Here is a 24,759-nt window from a genome sequence, read left to right as displayed (position 1 = left end):
TAACAGCCACCCACGTCTTGACCCATTTCATCTTTTCATCAGTTTTAGTTAGTTGATGAGGGCCTCATGAGCTGCACTCTCTTAATATCCGGCATGCATGAGAAATCTTTGAACTTGTCAGGAACCGGTCATCTCATCTTTGCTCACATCTGTGTGTATTTATACATGTTAGGATGATAACAGGTTTTTTGCTCATGTTGAAATATTTTTAAAGGTACAGTTCACCTCAAAAATCAAAAATCCATAATTTTCCTCTTACCCATAGTGCTATTTACCATCTATAGCTGCAGAGTTTTGGAGTAATCGGCCGTAGAGATGTCTGCCTTCTCTCCAATATAATGGATGTAGCTGGCACAATGCTTGTGGTTCTCACAGCTCCAAAATCATAGATTTGAAAAACTCGGCAGGCATGTCTCTTTCTAGAAAGCATGACCCATTTACTGGAAGTAACCCACAGGTCTCGTTGTGAGCCATTTCATGTAGGAACTGTTTTCTTTTTACAGTAGATTCTAGTGGAACTACTTTCTACCTGCAGTAGAATCTACAAGAACTAATTGATTTCTTCTTGAAAATAGTTGTTTAGTGGTTTATCTTGAGTAACCGGGTCATGATTTTTGTAATAGGATACTGGTGTGCCATTTAGTCCCATTATGTTCAAGAGAAGGCAGACGTCTCTATGGCTGATATATTCCTAATCTCTGCATGTTACACCCACACCATCTAGATTGATAAATGGCACCACAGCCCACAGAAAAAATATGTTTTTTTTTCTTTTTAGGGCAAGCTGTCCCTTTAAGTTTAAGTCTTTGCCTGATTTCATGGCCCCAAGAGTCCATTCTGTGAGTCTCTGTATGCATTTGCACTAATTCTAATTTCTAAGTCAGTCTGAGTACAACTGCAAGAAATAATTATATCCATTATACCTAATTTTTTTGGTCGATAAAATGGTGAATGGTTCCCAGAGCCCAAAGTCACAATTTTTTTAATTTTACGTGCCCCTGAACAAATGTATAATCTAGGACTGCAACATGTACAAAATGCCAGAAAATAGTTAAAAATGTCCAACGTGAATGTCTAAAATTCAAAGATATTCAGATTAAAATGAGAATAGATGAAGAAAATATTTTGATATTTGACAGGCTGAGAGCAGCATTTTCTGCCATTTTTGCATGAAAAATAACTAACAATTAATTGATTATCAAAACAGTTTTATGGTTTAATGCCCTGGGCAAGCGGCTTATCTCATTGTTGAGTCCTGTTTAAAAAGATGAAAACATCAAAACAGCAGAAGATCCTAACATTGACAGGGTAAACCAAAATATGCTCACTGAACCAGATTTAAATCTAAGTAGCTTCTTTTTTCATTTGTGAAAAAAAAAAAATATATAAAAGGTTTAGTAGAAACTGAGTTTGTCTGCATGTTAGAAGCTCATGCAGAGCATCATGGGAGTGTATAGTAATGCGTCCTTTATGGGGCTGTGAATGCTCATGCAAACAGAGGGAAAGGATGACCCACATAATGAGAATGTACAGCAGGCAGTGTTTTAGCTCAGAGCGCTGAAGTTAATTTTAGTGCATTCCTGCGCTGCTTCATTTCACAAAGGTGATACACGTTTAGTTTTGCATGTTTCCATCCTCACACGCTTCAGTGAACGTTACAGTAGATTTTTTATCAAGCTGGATCAGTAGGCTGGGACCTCTTGTATACTTTTTGGTGCTGGTTGTCTGAGAGCATTTAATGACCTCCTTGAGGAGGACAAACTGTTTCAGAGCTGGTGTTTGAAGAGCACTTTGTTTTTCATGATTAACAAAAATTATTTAAAGTGAGAAGCTCAGGCTGTTTCCTTGGAGGCGTGGTATTTATTTACAAGCCTAAAGGCCTAATGAAAGTTATCTTTCTGCTCCATGAATATTACTTCTGCATGTATAATTGAGCAGCTCCTCCGGCAAATTAGAAAACTGAGGTTGTGTCTGGAGTTTCATTGGTTGTTAAATTAATCGCCAACTGTTTTGACAATCGATTAATCATTGTGGTTCATTTTGTAATAAAAAAAAATGTCCAAATTCTCTGATTTCAGCTTGTCAAATGCAAATATTTTTTGGTTTCTTTACTTCGCTGTGGTAGAATATCTTTGGGTTGTGGACAAAATAAGACATTTGGAAAAAAGTGATCACCATTTTATGTCATTTTACAGACCAAACAACCAATCTATTAATCGAGAAATAATCTGCAGATTAATCGATAATGAAAATAATTAGTTGCAGCTCTAGCTCTGTCCCTAGAGGTCACCAGCTTGGTTTTTAATACAGAACAAGACCTTTAATTTATTGCTGGTGGCCTGTCAATGTGGGTGGTAGAAGAGACAAATCCCTGCACCCTCCCTTCAGCTAATCATTTGTAGACTGTAATCCAAAACCTATTATCACAAGCCAATTTTTTTAAGGGGGGAGTAACTAATGGGAGTCTAATGGGAAAAAAGGGGAGACGACATTCCTTTCTTGACATGTAGGTTAAACAACGTAGGCACACTTTTCGAGGTATTTCTGGGGTCACTGAATGGGCCACATCAGATTGTCAGATCTAAAATCTTCACACCCACTAAAACTTGAATCAAATCTTTGCTGGGTGCGTTTTTTGAATGAGGTATTGTTGGATATGTTGACAGGCGGGCACTAGCAGTCACATTCCTGACATACTTTGAGTATCAACTGCTTTAAAGGATGCACAGTTGTCTTCTCACTATCAGTCATTGTGACAGCTTCTAGGTGACACAGACTTCAGTACAGCATTGAAGAAAACAGAGCATGTGTGTCACTGACTCAGCAAAACTCACAGGCTGAACACTGTTTTGAAAGGTGTAATTCAGGCCTGTTACGGTGTTGTGGTAATTTGATTTAGTTGGCACACTCACTGTGGAAAAGTGCTGAAACCTAATCTCACCACAGAGTCTGTTTGTGTTGCCGTGTCAGTCCTCATATTACATCATGTGTAGTAATGCGAACAGTAGGGCCGCAACAGTTTGTGTATCTGTGCCGAACTGTCTCTGCACGGGGGTCACGGTCTGGTGCATGCAGCCGCATGCAGACAACACAGTTTCTAGATTGTTTGTAATGCGTAACCAAAGTTCACAAGTGGGAGTCCTGCCTGGAATTTTTTTGCTGTGCACCGTCAGCAGTGTGTGAGGTTATGAGCTGATTGCTGTGAGAGTCGGTCACAATACAGAGAGTGCAAATAAAATGCCGGAGCTGGAAGACCCACCTGCATATGCACCCATCAACTAGGGTTCCAGGTCTTTAACAGCAGCAGAGATAGTTGTGGTTAAAGGAGAAGTGTGTGATTTCCAGTGGCATCTAACGTTCAAACCTTAGATTGCAACTAAGAGGATTTACCCCGACACCGCCCCTCTCTCACCAAGAGTATGGTGGCCGTCAGTGGACAAAATGGCGAGCAAAAGTTATCTCACAACAAACTGCAATTATGTGTGTAGGATGAATTACCTGTCCAGCAGAAAACAGGCAACCTCGGTGTCACTGTGAAAATGTTTGTCCTCCATCAGCGATTTCCATCGTGTGAACGCTATGCCGATGTTGATTCGTGTTTTTGCCGTTTCCTGTCATGCTTGCGTTTACTTTCTTCGCGTCTCCGCTTCTTGGATGACGGGGATTCACTGTCCGCTGCTTTTTGTTCTGGTACAGTGTATGTATGATCCTCCATTTGTCAAAACTGTGCCAGTCAAGGTTCACAACGCTAAATGGTCTGCCAGCAATCACCCACGTCTATCCTCCCCATCTACTTCCGTGTTTATGCTGTGGCGTCTACGTAAGGTTGCCATGGGCTTCCCAAGACTCACTGTTAGTGCAGTTTGTCCGCTCTGCGCTGCCGTAGATGGCGCAGGATGATGATCTCCGCAAGTCGACCCGACAGTATGTAACTATAAATGGCTATTTCTAAAGTAACAGGAACATATAGATAATGAGTTTACGTTGATTGATAATAATAAATAACATACTTATATAAAATATATCTCATTTATGTACATAAATTCCTGTAATTATTACACACTGGTCCTTTAAGACAAGGATGTGTCAGTGTTGCTCCACTGATGTACAGTACGTACACTATATGTTTAGGTGTTTTTGTAAGGCTTTTCATTGTTGATTAATCTGTCAGTTATTTTCTAGATTCATAAATTCATTGTTTGTTCTATAAAATGTCAGAAAAGGGTGCAAAATGTTGGTCAGTGTGTCCCAAAGCCCAAGATGATGTCCTCAAATATTAAGAAGGTTAAGAACTCGCAGTTCATGACTTCTGACGCTGGGGATGTGTCCGCTCTGGTTTCACAGTGTCAAACACCACTACAACCTGAAAATGACCTGAAACTGGATGCTCCGTCTAGCAGCTTAAGTCAGAGGACTGTGATAGGATGTTTTTCTTTTTCTTCTGTGTCAGGTTGTTGGAACTGAAGTGAGCTGAAGTGAACTGCTGGGCTGATTTGGACTGAGTCACTGAAGGTATGTTTGTAACCGACTGTTAGCGAGGGTGAGGGGAAGAGGACTGTTGTGTCAGTTCTATTTTCTAACATGTAGAATGTATTTAGCTGAGGGTTTCATTTGTCTTGTAGCTTGTGTCCTTGCCAGTGTTTCACCTTTCATCCACACACAACCAGCACTTTGGTTCACTGAAAACAGAGCTTTTGAAAAACTCATTTTCGATTGTAACGTCAGAGTGAATAATGCATTTGGATTATCACAACAAGTTGTTTGAGTCAACGTGAGACAAGTCTGTAAGGCCAATTTGAGTACAGAGCCTGAGATGAGGGAACTTGTTTTCAACTTCTACCAAACATATGGTATGCCACAATGGTCAGGAGCAATTGACTTCACACTGATGTAAAACAACCCTGAACTAAATCTACAGACTTCATGGACAGAAAGGAGAAACTTTCTTTGAGTATATAAGCGTTATGTGACTAAAGTCTTGTTTCGTGGACATTGCCATCAAGAATGGATTTGTTTTGATGCACCAGTGATTAAAAGTTTTCTAGTGTTAATCAAGTCATTATTTTCTAAGGCATTCTTAGATTAAAATTTAAGATCAGCCTTAGGCTTAAGTGATTTTATGCAACCAGGCACTGGAGTTGACTGTTGACACAGACATCTGTCTGTGCCTGTGAGCACTGGGATGCATCAAACATTAAAACTGTTCTAAAAAAGTTTACTGGCACACACAGTGTGTAGACGCAGGAACTAAAGTCATCTCCTATTTAGTGATCAGAGTTATTTCTTTGTCATTGTAGTGTCAAATGTTCACTCATTTTTTTTTGTGAATCTGTGGTTCACCATCCATTTATTGTCAATCAACCAAAGAAACATTTTTGTCTTCAGAAAACGTCGAGTTGCGAGAAATGTTGCTGATTGCATGTGATTGCGAGTGAGTCAGGAAGGTCAGAGCAGGTATGTCACTGAGGTTATCAAGTGGGCACCTCCCATCACAGCTGTTTCTCTGAATGAAGCCCCATCACACCTCCTGCAGGCTTGATGAACAGCAAGATTCAACATGTCAGCTGACAGAGAGGCTGCTTTGACCCAAACATGGAGGGGGGGGGGTTGCTGCCTGCTTTCCTGCTTCTCTCAACCACATGCACCAAACCACTGTCTAAACAAATGAAGAGGTTTGTGTATTATGTGAGGTTAATATGAGCATAATATTACTCTTATTTTAGTCTTTAACAAAGCTGAGTGCCGATGCTTGAAAGGTGGTCTGGTTATTAGAATGAGGTAGAGCAGGATGTCGGTACGACCATCATGTGATCACCTACCTTATAAAAATGGCTAATGACGCCTCAGGCTCAATACACAGGCATGGCAAAATGAAACGTTTGCAGTTCTGCAGTGGTGATAAACCCTGATGATCTCAGCCTTCTGTCGGCAAAATTACAGGTTACATCAAACCACAAATATCCTTTTTTGACTTCATGTTGTCTAACAGCTCATAAACTCTCCACTAGATATACAGCCTAAAATGCTGGATTAGATATCATCGAGTACATGCTGATATCATGCAATTTATGAGTCCAGAAACTGGACGCTGCTGCTTCTCGACAGCATCCAGTACGCCACATTTTTTAACCTGAGTCAGACCATACAACAGTCATAGTATTCATATTACATACAGTGTTATTAGTATACATGATAATACTATATATATAATTTTATAACGCACAATTAACAGACTGGTGCTCTGTATCAGCTGATACACAAAGTTCAGGTATTGGAATACATTGAAATTGAAATTGGAGTACAAATAGACCTACAGCCAATCAGAGCAACAAACATTGTGATATAGCAGAGTTGACAAATTAAATTTACCAAATCCAAAATTGTGAAAATGCCTGAACGGCCAATAAGGCCACGCTCCTCTGTACAGTCATCGTATCAAATCTGTGCCATATAACATAAATGGTTGCGGTTGGTCTGGCCAGATCCAGGAAGGGTGGAAATCTGTGTGAACAGGAGGGCTAGAGAACTCTTAGTGGCATGATAAAATACTTTTGTCAGTATAGTGTAGCTTTTGGCTCAGCTCTCATTGGATTAGACCTGACTCTGTGGCTCTAAACTGATAAGTGGGACTGCCACTGTTTACAGTGTGTCTGAAAGGTTATGATCTTTTCTATCTGTTGGCTACAGCTGAGGTCTGATACAGTAGATATGCTGAGAGACACAGAAATACACAACAGCAAGAAGCAGGATACATTCCAATAAGGTCATTGAGCAGCCAGGCTGTTGACCCCAGACTGACCCAGAGATGTCCTGCAGGGAAGAGTGATAAAAAGACATGAAGGGCCTGGGTGTGGACAGGTCATCCTGTCCTCCTTGTGTAGGAACTTTGTATAACACCTATGTTCCCTCCAGGCTTTAATCAGGATTCCAGTGTCATCTGAAGTTTGAATTCAGCCGCACCGAAAAAAAACTGAATATCCTGAAAATCAGGAAAAGAAAATGCTAATGAATGTGCTTTTCCTTCCAAATTAAAAAAAAATACTGTAATCCAAACAAAGTTAGTTATGTGTCTAATTTGTCCACTGTAAATGTGCTCATTATTTTAATATTATTCTGGTAGTAGAAAACTAATTGGCTGATTTGACCTTCTCCTGGGCAGTCCTCATCTTCCTCTTCTTTGTAATTTCACTGTTATATTGTTTCTGATGTTTATTAGCAAAAATGCTTTCCATCTCCACTGCTGCTGCCCCCTCTTCCTACCAGGAAACAGCACAGATATTTAGCAGTGTGTCTACATGAGAAGGCGGCTGTTTTTACAGGAGCAAGCAAGTTAATAAGTATTCTCCAGGGCTGCCTCCCCGAGCCATGTGAAAAGCAGGGGCTTGGCATTTCTTGTTTTTGAACTGAGTCCTGAGTTCCAAAAGTTTGCACAAAAGCCCCGTTGCCTAGCTGCATGTGAAGAGCCTCGCTGCGGCTGCCAGGCCTGCTTTGTGTGCGGCTCTCTGAGTGAACAGGATCGTCTGCGGAATCAACTGGAATGCAGTCAGGGAGAGAATTCCCCCCTTCGCTTAATCTTATTCAGTTTTCAGCTGGCAGGAGGGAGTCATTCAGATGTTACCATAGTGAGTTAGCACCCTTTTCAGCTCAAGTGAATTGACCTCTCAGGGTGAGCTTTTTCATGCATTCTTTGGTATTCCACTTTGTGTGGTCTGATTTAACATTTCTGGAAATGTTTCAAGGCTATTTGTCGAACGAAAACCTCGGGTCGCTCTTGCGGTTCATCCGGTAGACTGCATAATTCTATCAGTGTAAACCGTTATTAGATCCTGATGTCACACTGCAGTTATTTTGTCACTGGTTTCAAACACAGAAGAGTCAGTCTGTTGTGGGTTCTTATCTTTTTCATTGTTTGTGAGGGCAGATGCCTGAAACGCTCCACATCATTTTCACTGAAAGAGTCCATGTGGCCATCCTTCACATCCTCCTCCATGATACCATCTGTGACTACCACTGGTCTGTCAGCCAGCCAGTAAGGTCAACAAGTGCCACCAAGGAGTCAACTTCTCCCCTGTGTACAGCTTTACAACATTTCTATCCAGTAACATTATGAGATGAAAGTCTGAATGTAACTCCACCCACTGCATAATTTTGAAAAAATGTTAAAAAGTGGGGAAGGGGCTGAGAGAGGGGGTGATCTGAGGGTCCGTGGAGAGTCTGCTGGAGCTTTGACAGTCACTAGAAGGACATTCATTGCTCTTCCTAAACTCTTTTTACTTTGAAAAAAAGCTCCCCCAACTCTGATTGAAGGTCGACTCTGTGTCAGGAGTAGCAAAACCCATAATAATTTGAAACAGTAGATGGTGTGTTGAGCCATTTAAACCCATGAAAGTCTGATTTTTAAGAATTTGTTAAGAAATGTTAACATTAACATCAGCATTGATGCGTTTCATCACTCTAGAGTAATATAATTTAGTTTACCTGTTATAATTTATAATTATCTATTGTGTATTATAATTTAGTTTCTACCTACCAACTTACTCGCCTGCTGACCTACTGACCAACCTACCAACTCATCTACCTACCTATCAACTGACCTACCTAACTACCTACTGATGTACCTACTTACCAACCTACTGACCAGCCAACCTACCTACGGACCCACTGACCAGCCTACCTACCGACCTGCTGACTGCCCCATCTGTCTGTCTACCTACCTACCTACCTATCTACTACCCTACCCACCTATCTATCTACCTACCTACCAACCTTACGATCCACCCACCTACCTAACTAATATGTTATTTCATTAAAATATTCATGGAGAAGCTCTTGATTTCATATTGGCTGTGTTGATTTTTTTGGGCTTGTGCACAGTGAAAGTGCTGCTTGCGTTACCTCATTAGAGGCTTAGTGTAAGGTGTGATAGTTGTGTGTTTTAAATGTGAAACTGTGTCCAGTGGAAATGATTTGGCAGAGGAACTGTATTGCACAGCCATGTTTTATGGTTGAATTGAGACAAAGGACTAATGACTTGGAAGTAATCCATTTCTCTCTCTGGATTTAGCCATGTCTGCCCGCGGCTCTTTGAATCCGCCTTGTTGATGTCATCTGTACCATGTTATCTCATTCTCTGCTGTGTTTCCAGTAATGAAACACAGTCATTAGAGAAACTGTCATCACAGATTAAACTCTGGGGATCAGATGGGACATGCCTCTTCCTCTGCACAGTAGAGCTGTACAGTCAGTGTTGAGTTGGAAATGTTTTCACTCTCTCACATCCTGTGTTCATCTCAGGTTACCAGTTTGTATGTATGGCTTGTAATGCTCTGTAGAAACAAATGATTACAACGTGCTAATCCTTTTCGCGGCTCATGCTGCTTTTATAGTGTTAGCATCAATCCATTATACTCTGTCCAGTTTGTTTCCTCATATTTTGTTTCAGCCTTCAATAATAGAGAGCCAAATTCCTGATTCCACTGCCAGCTCCCATCAACTTTCTTTCTTGTGCAGCAGTGTTCATATCATAACATCATTGCTCTATTTCTTGTTTCTTTTCTGCTGCGACTGTGAGTCTGCAGAAAACAACTCTCAACTGTGCTCTGTCTGATCAGGGCCACATGCTTCAGAGATTCAAGTGCTTATAAACTAGAATTACTGCCTTGCAGTTTTATGCCTCTGCCATCAAGTTATGTTGCAGGTCACAGAGTCCAAAGTCATATATGTAGTGAAGACCTCAAAAGAATTTAATAGTAACTATTACGTTTTTTTTTTCCAGTGAATAATTTCCTGTGAGAAACATGCTGTCTTCACTTTGACTATTTTTTACAGAAGAGCACGGAGGACTGATAGAGAGCTGAACATTTTGATGACTCCATGAAGATGACCTATGACCTTTTTGATATAAAATGTCATCACCTCATCATTTTGTCAGTCTTTTGTCATTTTATTATTTCATTTTATATGAGATATTTGTGTGAAACTTTGTTATAATTGGCGCATTAATTCTTGAGGTATGTCCAAAAATGAAAGAAATTCTCTCAAGGTGTCCTTGAGATATTTCACAAGAATGGGATGGTAATGAGGTCGCTGTGACCTCGACCACTGACCTTTGACCACCAAAATCTAATCAGTTCATTCTTGAGTCCAAATGAACATTTGTGCCAAGTTTGAAGAGATTCCCTCCAGGCGTTCCTGAGATATCAGGACTGTTGAGGTCACAGTGACCTTGAACTTTGACCATTGACCTCCAAAATCTTATCAGCTCATTCCTGAGTCCAAGTGAATATTTGTGCCAAGTCTGAAAAAAATCCCTCAAGGCGTTCTTGAGATATCGCATTCACAAGAAGGGAATGGGTGGACGTACTGTATATAATGCATAATGTCTCCAGCCATGGCGGAGTGTCACTCCAACGCACTCTGCCATTCTCATGGCTCGCAGCTTGACTGGTCAGCCGTTGAGCTGGTGACTTTGACCCATAATGGTCTGGGACAGGGGTGCCTAACAGGCAGACCGCGGTCCGAGTCCGGACCCACACACTGTCCTATACGGACCCGGACCTATAACCAATAAATTATTAAGAGATTTTAAATTGTGACGCTTCTATTTTAACTGGCGCAACTTTTCTAGTCTTTCCGGCGCAGGTTTAGCTGATCAGGAAACGCACAGACCAATTGCAGAGAAGCTGCGTGTGGAGGAGACTGTTGTTAATGACGGAGTTTATTACAACAGAAACTAACGTGATGGTTAATGACATCGACACCAACCAGATGCACTTATAAAATTAAACAACTGTATAAGGAGGCCTATACGTAAAACAGGAGAGTCTGTGTTTCTCTGTGAGAAACTTTCAGATCTTCTCACAGCAGAGTGAACAGGTGGGGGAGGAGAGGAGGGCAGACTGATCACTAATCAATCACTGATACCGTCGTCCTCTCGGACTTATTAAAAAAATAAAAATGCCAAAATTGGTGACAAACCAAACCTGGGTGTCCACACAAATAAAGTCTTTGTGTGAAACACTGCAGAGTATAACATCGTGCTGTTTACAGACAGTCTGCTGTCTGTAGTTTGACATAGAGACAGAGGGTCGTGTTTAGAAGGGAACCCTAGACCCGCAAATAAACTTTTACGTATTAGTTGCAGCTGTGCTACGAAAAGTTAAAATGCTGAGTTTAAGTTTTCATTTGTGTGTAACAAACTAATGAGAAACATGGATTGGTTGAAGTTCAACGCAGGTCCTTTTGATATCAGTCTACTGTTATGATTAATAAAAATGTGAGAATTTTTTAGCTTCAAAAGGAGGGAACACCAGAAACATTTGAGAGCCGCAGGTTTACAGAGGAGTTGCAGGTTTACAGATGGTCCTGCAGCCCCTCTGAGGTTCACACAGGGGATCAGAGGCTCACGCAGGGATCTCTTTAATAATCTGACTCTGACATCACACACCAACATTAATCCAGTTAATTGAGGGCAACAATTGGATGAACACGAGACTGTGAGAACCTTGAACTGTGGGAGAGAGAAGAATCCTGCTGTGGCTCTGATGAAAAGCTCAGAAATGGTGAATCTTGGCAGCAAGTCTTAAGTTTACTTGTCCTTCTACCCCTGAGCCTTCAGAGAACCATGTCATTATATCTACACATGAATGCAGAGAGCTAGAGATGTACTGTGTGCAAATATGTGAAATACAACATTTTTAAAAATCTTTTACTATACTGAATTTTACACGATGTAGCTGAAATTTCTTAACTGCCCATCCTAACCGGAAGTATGGCGTGTAGGTGATCATCTGTGCAAGCAGCCATAACAGTAATGAAAGGAGCAGTATAAAGAGTGAGAGGAGAGGAGGAGACTAGTGTTCAGAGCCTGTTTGAAGCCAAAAGTCAACATTGATTGTTAAGTTACATGTTATGTACATGACTTGCATCACATTACTTACATCTCCTGACTTACGTAACCTGATGCTGATTTTAGGCCAAACCATGAAGTTATGAGTTACATAATGTTGCATACATTATTTAGATCATGTGACTTATGTACATACTCTCTACTCATCTTGAGAATACAGTTAATTATTTTATTCTCATCATGTTATGGGGATGCACTAACAGACTGGGCAGAGGCTGGAACCGGACATTTTTCAGCCTTATCAGCCCTGACAGGTGACCGGCTGGTCAGCATCACATATCCGATTCCATACAGGTTATATTTACATGCATGCTCTGCGCAATGTCATGTCATGTGTGCAGCGACACAGACAGTGATGTCACAGCCACATGCTCAGACGCATGCTTGCTAGAAGTTGGTGTTAGCGACAGATTCCAACAGGATAAAGAGACAACAGACAGCCGACAAGGAGACAGCTGAGCAGCTGATGGCATTGCAGAACAACGGTCAACTTTCAGGCTGATGTTAGCGTGCTTCATGCTTCACAGACTTACAGTTAAAATCTCACCTCCAGTTCCGGCTGAAGAATGAACAACCTGTGTCGATGCGTCTCCTCAAATGATCTCTCATTCAGACTCAGGTTTAACCTGTGCTTTTGATTTTCTCACAGCAAAGCTTCACTACAGCAAACTGTTGCACCGTGTCTGTCTACACTTTGTTTACATCTGCTTCCACGAGATCACAAGAAACATCACAGGATCACATTCCATTCATGATCTCGCAAGATCATGCTCCCTTTGGTATATAATCTTATTATAATAATATAGTAAGGCCTAGCTGTAGATAAGCTGGAGAAAATGGAAATTGAATAGTCAGTTTTTTATAATGGACCCCCAATTTAATTTTACATTTAAGAAAAGTTACAAAAATGTTTATGTATTCTGTCAGTTGTAGTTTTTTAGAAGGTATGAAAGTCGAAATCAGTAGGTCACACCCTTAAAAAACTGGAAATCGGAATCAGCCAAGGAAATTGCAATCGGCACATGTCTAAAAATAAAGTTAAAGTGAATTACAAAGTGATCTTAATTCAGTAAAAATCTAAAATCCCAAACAAGTGAAAGCATACTTGAAAAAATTTTAAATACATCCACTGTGATAAAGTGTGTTTACAAAATTCAGCATGAAAAAATCCATGGGAGTTTCTGCTCTTGCTCTGTACAGAGGGGTCTTGATGAAACACGTCTTATCTACAGAGCTTTGATGTGTGTGAGTTGGACAGAGCCGCTTGTTTTGTTGTGTATTCAGCTCCTCGAAGAACAGAGACACTCTGTGCAAAGCTTAACCTCAAACCCGACAACCTGGAAGTTGCTCTCTTTCCTCTGTGTGTGCTGCTGTAGTGTGCAGTGTTGTGCCTCTGCAGAGCTTAGTGAGCATGGATTATCCTGGCCTCGGTTCCACTTTAACAGCCAATAAACACCTCATGGATCATAAAATGCAATACAACATTCATAAAAGGACAAAACCTTGTTCTGTATGCTCTTATAATTGAAAGTTGTGACAGCACAAATAAGACATCATAGAGGATTTTAATGGCTCTTTAGCCTCCCTGTCAGGACATGCTCAGAGCGTCTGTTTTCACTCAAATTATGACCTGCTCATGTTATGACTGAGGATTGATAACTGGCACTAAAAATTTGACATGAAAGAAGTCCACTCACCCAGACTGAAGATATTTATGATTCTCACTTGACTGACTTTTCCATCTGCTAAAACTGTCATCAAACTGCCAGTGTGTTTATACTGGAAGTTAATATATTGAGAGTCGACCAGAGACGGCATGGATGGAAAGAATGACAGCATATGCTACTCAGATAATCCTGTTTTTAAAGGATTTTTGTAAGCAAAGTTATTTTCACTGTTTTCTCACCAAAACTTATTGAGTGTCCAAGTGTCCAGGGTCAAAAACATCGTGTCTCTTACATTTTATGTATCCATTAATCTCATATGTGTCAGTGTGTTAGTAGTTCATTCTTGAGAACTGGGACAAAGCGGTACTTTGAGGGGTCCATCAGATGGAAAATCGGACAGAGTTGCCATCTTATGGCCCCAACACATGATCAGCGCTTTGCGCTGGCTGTCCCATTGTTTTCCTATGGAGAGAGCAGTGCAACCAAGCGGCACCGCTACCCTCGGTGTGGTGCACCACTTGGATCTGCTGCTGACCGCTGCGCTCAAAGTTCAAATTATTTGCCATCTCGCCAGAGTGATCATTTTGACGTTACATTGAAGGGACGACATAGAAAAATCTTACGAGAACTTTGCAAATCCAGGGTTCCCTTCCAGACACGACCTAATAAAAGTGTTTCAGGGTTCCCCAAACTCTGTAACACAACATTAAAAACAGACTACGATCTCGCCAGTAAACGCCTGGCGAAATGTGAACAGTCAGGTTGGGTTATAAGATTTCTGAATGATATAGTACCTGGTAGACTGCATGAGTTGTTAAAGAGCTATCTGATAACTGATGAAGGTCTGAAGACCAACAGATCATAGATAAAATGAGCACTAAGTGTGTAAGTAATTGAGAGTGTGAGGAATTTGTGACTTCAGGCAGAATGGTATACATAATAGCAATGGGCCGCAGCCCAGTAATATTGGGCTCTTACATGTCTGCACTCTCTCTGCATTCCTACTAACAAATAACATGGGCAGGGCTGAAGCCTGTGAAGAAGATGTAATGTGTGTGATAGTTAAGCAGGATGTTTGCTCTGTGTAAGTCAAGTTAAAGAGTTAGTTGTTGTGGTGACATTGCAGTAGGTGCTTCACCATCTGTCACCTCGCAGGGATCTGCAGTCTACTGAGTGACCTCTTCTGGTTGGAAGTTGAGATGGAATAGTCTCATAGAAGCTTCAAACTTACAGCAACTCTTGTACAAGGAAAAAAGGAAATTTTTCCTTTGACAGCCAAAATGTTTTAACACATTTTCACAGCTCTGGCTGGGGCCGAGGGCCGTTTTCTCAAGGTTACGGATGACGTCAGCAGTCATCTACAGCACATGGAAGCTGGTAGATAACAGGATCTCTTTGGGAGACTCCTGCAACAGGAATGGATTCCGGTTAGCGTGTGGCTGCTTGATGTTTATCTGTTTAAAAGTATTTTAATGATGATGAGAAATCACATGAGACATTTTAGGCACGGCAGCCTTTTTCCTTTTAGTCACTCCACCTTCCCTGTGGTTAGACCGCAACCACAGAAGTGTGTCCCAGATGAACTCATCAAACCACAGAAGTATGTCTGTGCTGTTTGACGTGGTTATGACTGTCTTTATGTCTCATTGTGTGTGAAGGGCTTGCTCTACTGTACAGCAGACTCTGACCAAGTTTGACCCCTCTTTTTGGCATTCATTGCAGATTATTTCTGTAGAGATCACATGATCCCACGAGGACTGAACATGAATTTAACCTGGACAGTAGGGATGTCTCTACCCATTCCTCCCTGTTTTCCTGTTTGCCAGTCTCCTATGAGCTGAGCACATGTCTGCTTGTTTTCACTCCATGTGTTTCCTGTTCTCTTCCCAGCAGCAGAGAGGATGAAGGGGAGGAATCCTGGGAGTTTGCGGAGTTTGTAGCAGCAGAAGAAACAGCAGCACTGGCAGCCTCATCCAGCTCCCGTTTGACACCTCCATCTGCAGCAGAGCTCACCATGAGTTAGAGGGCATCAGAGACCGTCGCCACAGCTGCCTTCCCTGCCGTTTGGAGCACCGTGTCTGAGCGTGACGGCAGCATCACTCGCCCTGCTTCATGAGCCAGCAGGATGCGGCTGAGGTCCTCGCACTCTCCGAGCGCCTCCTCATAGCTTCACACAAGGGACAAGCTGACAATGTGGTCCAGCTTATCAACAAGGGCGCAAAAGTAGCCGTCACCAAGGTGAGTGAGCGCTCCTGAGCGTGACACTGAGATGCTGGTGGACACTTTTGTACATTTGTTCTGCTTGCAATTTCACCCTCTTACCAGTGGGCCTAAGAATAGCAGAGACAGTCGGTTGGATTGTTGGTCAGACAAAACAAGAAAAGCAAGCATGATCAAACACCAAAGGTATTTTAAATTTTTCAGTTCTATTGGACAGACTAAACCCTGAAGTACTCACACCAGAAAAGCTGGAGATGGTCCTTCCAGGATTTAAAATGCCTGATTTCATGACAGCTGTTCTAAAAAATTGTGATACATGTTGTGAGGCGTTTTTTTGCAATAAAATTGCAGCGGCAAGTGAAAATTGCAAATCAAAGTTGAGAGATGAAAGGCAACTGTTCTCGGGAGACCAAAACCACACTCTGTTTTGAGTGTTCAAAGTAACCTTACCAAAAAGGCTCAGTATTACAAAAATTCTAAGAAAATATGCATTATTTAAAAGTGAGGAAGTGGACCTGGGGCTTTTTCACAAAGACGCAAAATCCTTTTGGAGCTCAAAGTCAAAACAGTAAGCACAATATAATAAAATGCAGACAGAGCATGTATTCATGTCAATAATAAACCTTGTATTCTTTGCCGTACCACTGAAAAATAATAAATAATTATCCAGATTCAGCACTTTCTGTAATAGTTCAGCAATGAATGTGCTTGGGTGAATGCCCTCTTTGCATTTCTTTAATACCAAAGATGTGCAAATTACATCTTTGTGACTTTGCCCTAAGACTCACAACTTTTTTACTGGGACACTTAATGCTAACTCTAAGTGTACTTTAAGATGGTAAATTCCACTGCAGAATGTAAGAAGACTTGGTTTTTAAATCAGATGTTTTTTTTTTTGGTGCTTTGAGCATCACAAGCTGAGTGCCATTTAGTCCCGAACACTGGAGAAATGCCAGACATCTCTACAGCTGACATCTCCCAAACTTCAACTCAGAGATGGATAAATAGCACTACAGGCCAGAGGAAAAAGATGTATTTTTGATTTTGGGGTAAAGTTCAAATTAACAGTGTAATGCAGTAACTTTAATAGGGCAAATGGGAAAAGGTCATAACAAGGCTTCATACTTGGACTGTACAGACAAACGATACAGTAGCTAGCTAGCCGTCTTGCTAACATAGCAAACAGATGTGATAAGTATTTGTGACATGACAGCTGTGTAAAATTAAATGCTGGACTGGACAAGCAAAACCAGAAACCGACCCAACCCTGCTGATTAAGCCCATGATTCATTATTGTTGGTGACGTGTTGACCTATCATGTTGCTGATGTTGAATGCAGGGTCAGAACCAACAGTCTGGCCCAAATCAGTTCACAAGCTGTATCTTTCCTGTTAGCGTCCTGTATTATAGTGTCTGAGTCTTTTGGGTGTCGTTTTACTCCCATTGTGTCACTGAGTTGTGTGACTCATGGATGCGGTTTTAGTTTCCATTCAAAATGGCATTTTTAGCATTTTCCGTGTTTGTGGGAGAGATATCAGATCTGTTTAGTCACTGTGAGGTGGATGAATGTGGACAATGCATCCAGGAACACTGATTCTGTGGGCTCATCTGCAGCCCTTAAATCAATTAGACACAAAGCAGAGCATGAGCAGCACTGGAGCTGCAAACATATGAACACAACCTCATCATGTTCCAAAACTATACGAAAATGAAACGAAAATCATTCCAGCAGCTCTGGATTCAGTCAGCCAGTGTGTTCACTCCCCCTCATGTTGCTCCAGGCTGTCTCAGAGCTCTCATCGTTGTGGTGAAGTTTGCTTGTGTGGGTGTCACACAGGGATCTTCTCCTCTTAATTACACTGTGTGATCTGAGAGCTGTTTCTGTTACATCCTTGCTCTAATTAGCAGCCACTCCTTTATGAAAATATGGTTTTATTTACTGTCAACTGCGGGTCACTAATTTTAGCATTGGATTTCCTACAATCAGACTTACCATGCAGAAGCAAATCATAAGAATAACAGCTTTAAACATGTTTTGCAATGATAGACTATTGATTATTTGATTATTATTTCCTGATTTTCAGTTTAAAAGCAAAACTTGTTTTAATTCATAACTTCAAGAAATATAACAGTCATTCTTGAGAGTTGAGACAAAACCATGTTTTGAGTTTGTTTGGATTTTTGCTCTATAATTCTGTTTTAGAAGATCAAACTTCACAACTTGACTCCTTACAGAGTCGACAAAAAAGGTGGCATTTTTTTCATTTCACATCATAGTTGTAGTGAGCAGCCATTTTATTTTTCAAGTCTTTTTAAAGTGTTAATCAAAATACACATTTTAAAACTATAATTCTTATTTAGCTTTGATTTAGGAGGGCTACAGAGTTGACATGTTATGGTTGAGACACATCTGATAGCAATATTATTTAATGATTCTTTTGAAAAATAGAAAGTTCACTAGTACTTGAGCAGTATTCCTCCATTTTCTAAACCAGGAAGTGAGACAGAGGTCATTAAGGTATAGTTTAACCCTTTTTTTCTGAAATCACGTTTCTGTAAAAATCTGCTATAGTTGAAGGAAATCTGTGACACAACTTTAAAGGGCCAACATTTTCATAAAAAAAAAAAAAAAAAATCAATATTAAAACAAATAGCACATCTTATATCTATGTTATCAGTAGGTTTTGTTAGTTTTAGATTTTGAAGACTTTTAAGACTTTTAAATTGTTTGAAGTAGTGAATTCTTGTCTGGGACAAAGCTGTTTTCTGGCACAGAGCAAGATTAATAATTTAAAAATTAAAGTGAACCAAAACATTTTAGAAATGACTACATTTCATATATATGAATCGTTAAAGACTAAATTTTCACTCAAACTGGAATTAGAGTGTTAGTAGTAATCATTTTAACATTTTTTGGAAGGATATGATTTGTCCCAATTCTCAATTTGTAAGCAAGTAACAATTGACAAAAAAAAAAAAAATCTCACTTGATTTATTACCAGTATATGATTTCAGATGGGTCTACCTTGTAATTGAAAAGTCACTGAGTCAGGATAGAGGCCCCAGCTACAGGCTTTCTTCCACATTTGGTCACTTCTGGCTCAAAAAAAAAAAAAAAAAAAGATAGTGGCAACCATAATGCCAAACTCGCAGCTTCAAAAAGGAAGTCCCCCACCAACGTGTGACGTCACAGTGGGTTTACACGTGAGTGAATGTGACTTTGATTCAGCTGAGTGTGAACTGACCCAGCATAAGTTTTCCTCACTTAGTAACCTCCAGAAGTTGACAGTGTGTTGTATGAGCGCAGATGTTGAACAGTATCACAGCTGAGCTGCTTCTTGGCCAGATGGATCACACTGACACAGCTTTCAGTCACACACACACAGACACACACACACACACACATATATATATATACTGTGACCATCAGAACCTAAGTCCCCTGAGGCCTTGCTTCATCCGAGTTCTCACATCTCCTGAAAAAACAGCGAGGTTAAAAGGTCATTTGCCAATACACAGGATGTGATGTAATGTTCCCCTGTGCCAAGGCTCATCTAGAACAAAGGTCTTGATATTGAATGTGGAGAGGTAATAATAGGCAGGGGCCAGCACTTCCGTCCATGCCAGTCCATGTGTCCTGGAGGATTTCAATGTCCCGGACAAAAGGGAGAAATTTTGGTAAGTATTGTCTGTTTTTTTTTTTTTAAGTATAAATCAACATTACATAAGATTTGGTATTTTTGCGATGTGTCACCCTCAGTTTCTTCAAAACACCGTCGTAAACATGGACAGGCTATCCGCCACATAATCTATCTATAAATCATCTCCCTTCAGCCAAATGATGTGTTGGTATCCACGACAACAAGTCCCAGTGGGTCCTTTTACAAGAATCTATAGAATAAGGGGGCTTATTTGCTATGTATTCATTAATCTGTGGGCTGTAAGTATTGAGTAGAGCAATCGAGTAATCGATTATTAATTGTTTATTAATTTAATGGCCAACTATTTTGCTAATTGATTAATCTGTTTGAATACTTTTTAAGGAAAAAAAATCCATATTCTCTGATTTCAGCTTTTCAAATGTGAGTATTTTCTGGTTGCTTTAGTCCTCTGACTGTAAACTGAATATCTTTAGTTGTGGACAGAACAAGGCATTTGAGGACGTCATCTTGGCCTTTTGGAGACACTGATAGACATTTTTCTGACATTTTACAGACCAAACAACTAATCGATTAATCAAGAAAATAATCGTCAGATTAATTGATGATGAATTTAATCATTAGTTGCAGTCCTAATGCTGATCTCATTTTGCAGTCTTAAAATGCTGTTAGTCAATGCTGCTTGTTAGCAACACGTCACAGAGTAGCCTGTAGTTGTGGGGAAAGTGTAGCCAGTAGTTCAAGTGAGACATGAAACATAAGTTTTGAAAATCTGTGGTCAATTAGCGAAAAGAACGTACCGCCGTCTGCATCTCTGCCTCCGCTTTTGCTTCTTTCTCAATATAAAAGCGTTTGCTTTTGGAAAATATCATGGGTACATCCAGGAGGCATGAGTGATAAAGCAGCTTTCCCAGTAAGTTATTATTAACTTACAGAAATGCTGCATGCAATAGTTCACCATCCGCTTCTTTCTCAAACATACACACATGCACACACAAACCTTCACCTATCCCCACCCTTCTTAGTTACTGTACATACACCTGTCAACTTGTCCACTCTACTGTGAGGCTCATGCAGTGAAAAATGGTAAAAATGGTAGATTCACCAATTAAAATTCATTTTCGATTTTTACCACACACAGAGGTCCAGCTTGTAGACCTCCACACTGTTTATCTTTACAGTCTGTAGAATAATCCCACTGGTGAATTGAGTTTAACTTTAAATGTTAAGAAGCAGTTTCAGGCATGTGAATAAAATCATTGGTTTAATTGTATTATGTTTTATTCTCTGTGTCAGATGAAAAATGAAAAGAGACCGTATGTGAAGCCAGAGCTGAGCTCTATTCCTGTGTGAGTGCTTTTACACTGCACATGTTTGTTGTGCATCATGTGCTTTGTGTTTTCTGTTCTGGCTCTGCAAACCAATTTTCCATGGGAACACGAACACATGTCATCATATTGTAACAGCTACAACAATATTACATGTGCTGCTGCTGCCTCTGATGATTTTGTTTTGACCTGCTGTATTTGGGTATTTTTGGCAGGGTGCCATCATGGAAGCTAAATCCAGGATAAAGAGGGCAGAGTTTTCATATCCACATTCCTCTGCCCAGGAGAAGGAATGTAGGGATAGTTTTGTGGAAGGCCGATATGAGGAATAGATTGAAACTGAATAAACACCAAACAGATGTAAAGAAAAGATGGTAGGAAGGATAACGTGTGGAGTTGGATTAGGTTAGTAATGAAGAAGATAACGTGTGGAAGAAGAGTGAGGAGATAATGGTTCAGTCACCTGTGGGTTTACACTCTGGAGAGGACAGAGGACAACTGTTTCCACCAATCAATTACAGACACTTGATTTGATTAGAATATTTCGTAGGAATCAATAAAATTAAATGAAACGTTGTGAACACTTTAAAATAATATATTAGAAATACAATAGAGAATGACAGATTTATATGAAAAACTCTTTTTCAGTATAAATGCATAGCAAACATTTTTGTTGTGGGTCCTTTTTCTTTGGCCCTGCATACATGCACAGGTGTTTTCACTGTGAGGTCATCGGTCTACATGCTCCAATAAAAGTGATGAAGTTGTAATTCATCTCATTCTAACAAGTATAACAAAACTACCAGGATATCACAGGAGATGTCAGTCAAGCAGTCTGTACTTGCCCACACAGACGTGAGAAAAAGTTCTAATCAGGCACAATAGATGACCGTATAAGCCTTTAAGACGGTTGTGAATTGTGCAGTGCAATTCTAAAGTTGGAAAATATATTTTCACTGCTCTCTGGTGGACAAACTATGGACTGGAAACTCTACATGACTTTAGTGGCATTTTGTGTTAATTGTCAAACAACATGTCACCTGATCTTGTGAACTGGGACAAATCATGTCCTAAAAAAAACTTTTTTTATACCAACACTCTAATTCCAATTTTTTGGTGAAAATTAATATATCTACTAAAATGTTTAAACTTGTTCTGTGCTGTGCCAGCAAACACCCTTTTCTGAGACAAGATTTTACAACTTTTAACAATTTAAAAATGTGTTAAAAGCCTTCAAACTCTAAAACTAACAACAACTTCTGATAACAGAGGTATACAAATGTTCTATTATAATTTTAAAACTTGATTTAAAAGTTGATTTTTTAATGAAAGTTTGGCTCATTAGTCAGAACTACATTTTTTGCATTACAATTTTATTTTTTATTTAAATTAATTAATTAAAATCATGATCTGCACCAAACAACCAAAACAAAATGTTTTCTTACAAGATTGCATCTCTGCAGCCCTACAGTACTTCATTACAATGCTGTTTTCTCACTATTTGTTTTTTAAATTGCAGTTTGGTTCTGATACTGTGATTTTGGATACTGCTCTTGGCCATATTGCAATTCTGATCATGTTGCAATTAATTGTGCAGCCCACTGTTTCTGTCTTGATGAATATTGAGGATATTATTGAAGGAGATCTGTGGAGTTTTCTTGTAAAGAAACAAACGTTACATTCAGTGTCTCTTCAGTGTTGCGTCCTGGAGCTCTAACAAACATATCTGGTGCATTTCCTTCTTTCATAAAACATTTGCACCACTGATTTTTTTTTTTCCAGCATCATTTACATCCATCTTGGTATGCTACAGACACCTGTGGAATACAATGAATGCATTTTTTTGATATCTTACAGAACTGAGTTTGGACCATTTCCATGACACAAGCCAACAGAGCATTAGTCGTGAATCCAGCATAACAAACTACCACTGAAAAATCAACACAAACAGATCATCAGTCTGTCAGTGTGGAGACAACAGAGGCTCCCTGCTGGCCTGAGGCCTGCTGTTTACCTGAGCTCGGCTGGTGGCTCCTGTCCAAGTCAGGCCCGGTGTAACTCAATCTGACGACCACATAAATGCAGAACAGAGCCGCACCCAAACAAAACACCAACCACCAGACGCAGAGATAATACCTGGGGTGCAATGTGGCTTGTGCTGTTGTGTGGGAATACACACTAGATGTGTAATTAACCTGTATTTACTCAGTATAATTACAGATTAACAGAGATCACCTGGATCTTGTGTTTGAAGTTTGAATTCTTACCTACATGCTGACATCCTGCTCTGTCATTCTCCGTCATTTAGGTCATTATGTTGGATGTAATGTTCAGGATGTGAGGATGTGTTGAGCTTTTAACCTAATCCTCCCAGTGAATATTACTCTAATATCTCCTGGCACCTGTAACAAGGAATTCCCCACTGTTGACTTTCCTTATGTCATCTCACCCTCCTAGTTAAATACAGACCATCGCTTCATTCCAGCTAGTGTGTTTTCCATTACCTCAGGATGTTAGTGTCAGTTTACACAAGTTACAGAAATATATTTCATTACATAACTGTAGAGGTGTTTATCCATGCATATAGTTTGGGTTTTATTCGCCCAGTCAGGGGTTTCAATCTGGAAATAGTTTTACTAGTTATAAGTTCTTTAGTAACTGGATAATTTAGGTAATGTTAGGTTTAGGGTCACAACTAATGATTATTTTGAGTCAATTAATTGGTTGATTCTTTTCTTGATTGATTGATTAAAAGTTTAAAATGTCATAAAATGATGAAAAATGTCAATCCCGAAGTCCTAGGTGATGTTGTCAAATGTCTTGTTTTACTCAACACCCAAGGATATTCAGTTTACTGTCATAAAAATTTACTCAAACTGATTAATCAATTATCAAAATAGTTTGTCATTAATTTAATAATATATTAATCAGTCAGAAGTATTTTCTGGTACTTCTGCCGTTTATGAACACAGACTGAAATGGTCAACAACAGATTAACCAGTGGGATCACTTACAAGAGAGGAACACTTTCAGCACATCACTGGGCGTGAGCTGCCCGTCCTACAGGACCTTTACACCCAGCGGTGCCTCAGGAAGTCCCTGAGGGTCACACAGGACACATCACACCCACGTAACAGTGCCTTCCAACCCCTGTGCAATATTCAAACAGATAACTGTATGCAAACAACACACACTCAAACTCACACACACAAGCGCAATCCAACTTCTGTGCAATATTCTAAAATAAACTGTATGCAACCTTTTTACTGCCTTTTATATTTATTGGTTCTTATATTTGTGTCTTCTGGTACCATATTTTATTATTCTATAATTTATTTTATTCTTCTTTTGTCTTTTGTTACTTAATTTACTGTTCTTTTGTAATGCAGCATCCCAAGCACAATTTTTCAGTTAATACTTTACCAGTGTGACACAATGAACATCTTGAATCTTGAATCTATACCGGTATCTGTGTCAGAACAGCTCTGCTTGGTGATTACAGTATGCACTAGTAACACCAAAAAGTAGTCGCAATCCTTATGATGTTAGCAGAGATGGTCATTTGAAAACACTATGGCTGCCGAGGCTGCTCAGAGAAAGATCTTGGGCCTTAACCATTATATAAGCTCATCTATAGAATATAATGTTTGGTGAGAATGAAAGAGCCGCAATGATTAAAAATATAGAGATGACAAATTAAGCTGACTCCAAATACATAAATGTTCCAGTATGAACTTTTTTTAGGTCAGCTCCTGTGTTACAGACAAACGCTGTTTTGTAACTCAACAGATCAAATTAAGTTTGCTCATCTCTCAAACTTAACACATTTTTTTATGTATAAATTTATATATACAATTTTCAAAATGCATAACAGACGTGATATTGTCCACACTGTCAGGAAAACATCTTTTATAAGCTTTCCTCTTGTACGCATCATGCACTTTAAGCACGTATACAATGACTGATGGGTGGTCATC

General features: G+C 39.8%; 1 protein-coding gene across 1 annotated transcript in view; it reads left to right on the top strand.

Moving 5' to 3' along the window:
* Positions 1-24,759, top strand: part of ankrd6b (ankyrin repeat domain 6b) — a 60,229-nt gene that overhangs the window by 11,135 nt on the left and 24,335 nt on the right. The window contains exon 2 of the mRNA XM_084737771.1: positions 15,469-15,813. Within this exon, the coding sequence (XP_084593897.1) occupies positions 15,688-15,813 (126 nt within the window). The 5' untranslated portion in view covers positions 15,469-15,687. The remainder of the gene's footprint in view (positions 1-15,468; positions 15,814-24,759) is intronic.

This window comes from Lutjanus erythropterus, chromosome 15 (genome assembly GCF_056507025.1).
Source record: "Lutjanus erythropterus isolate fLutEry1 chromosome 15, fLutEry1.hap2, whole genome shotgun sequence".
Lineage (NCBI taxonomy): Eukaryota > Metazoa > Chordata > Actinopteri > Lutjaniformes > Lutjanidae > Lutjanus > Lutjanus erythropterus.
This window is presented reverse-complemented; position numbering and strand designations above follow the sequence as displayed.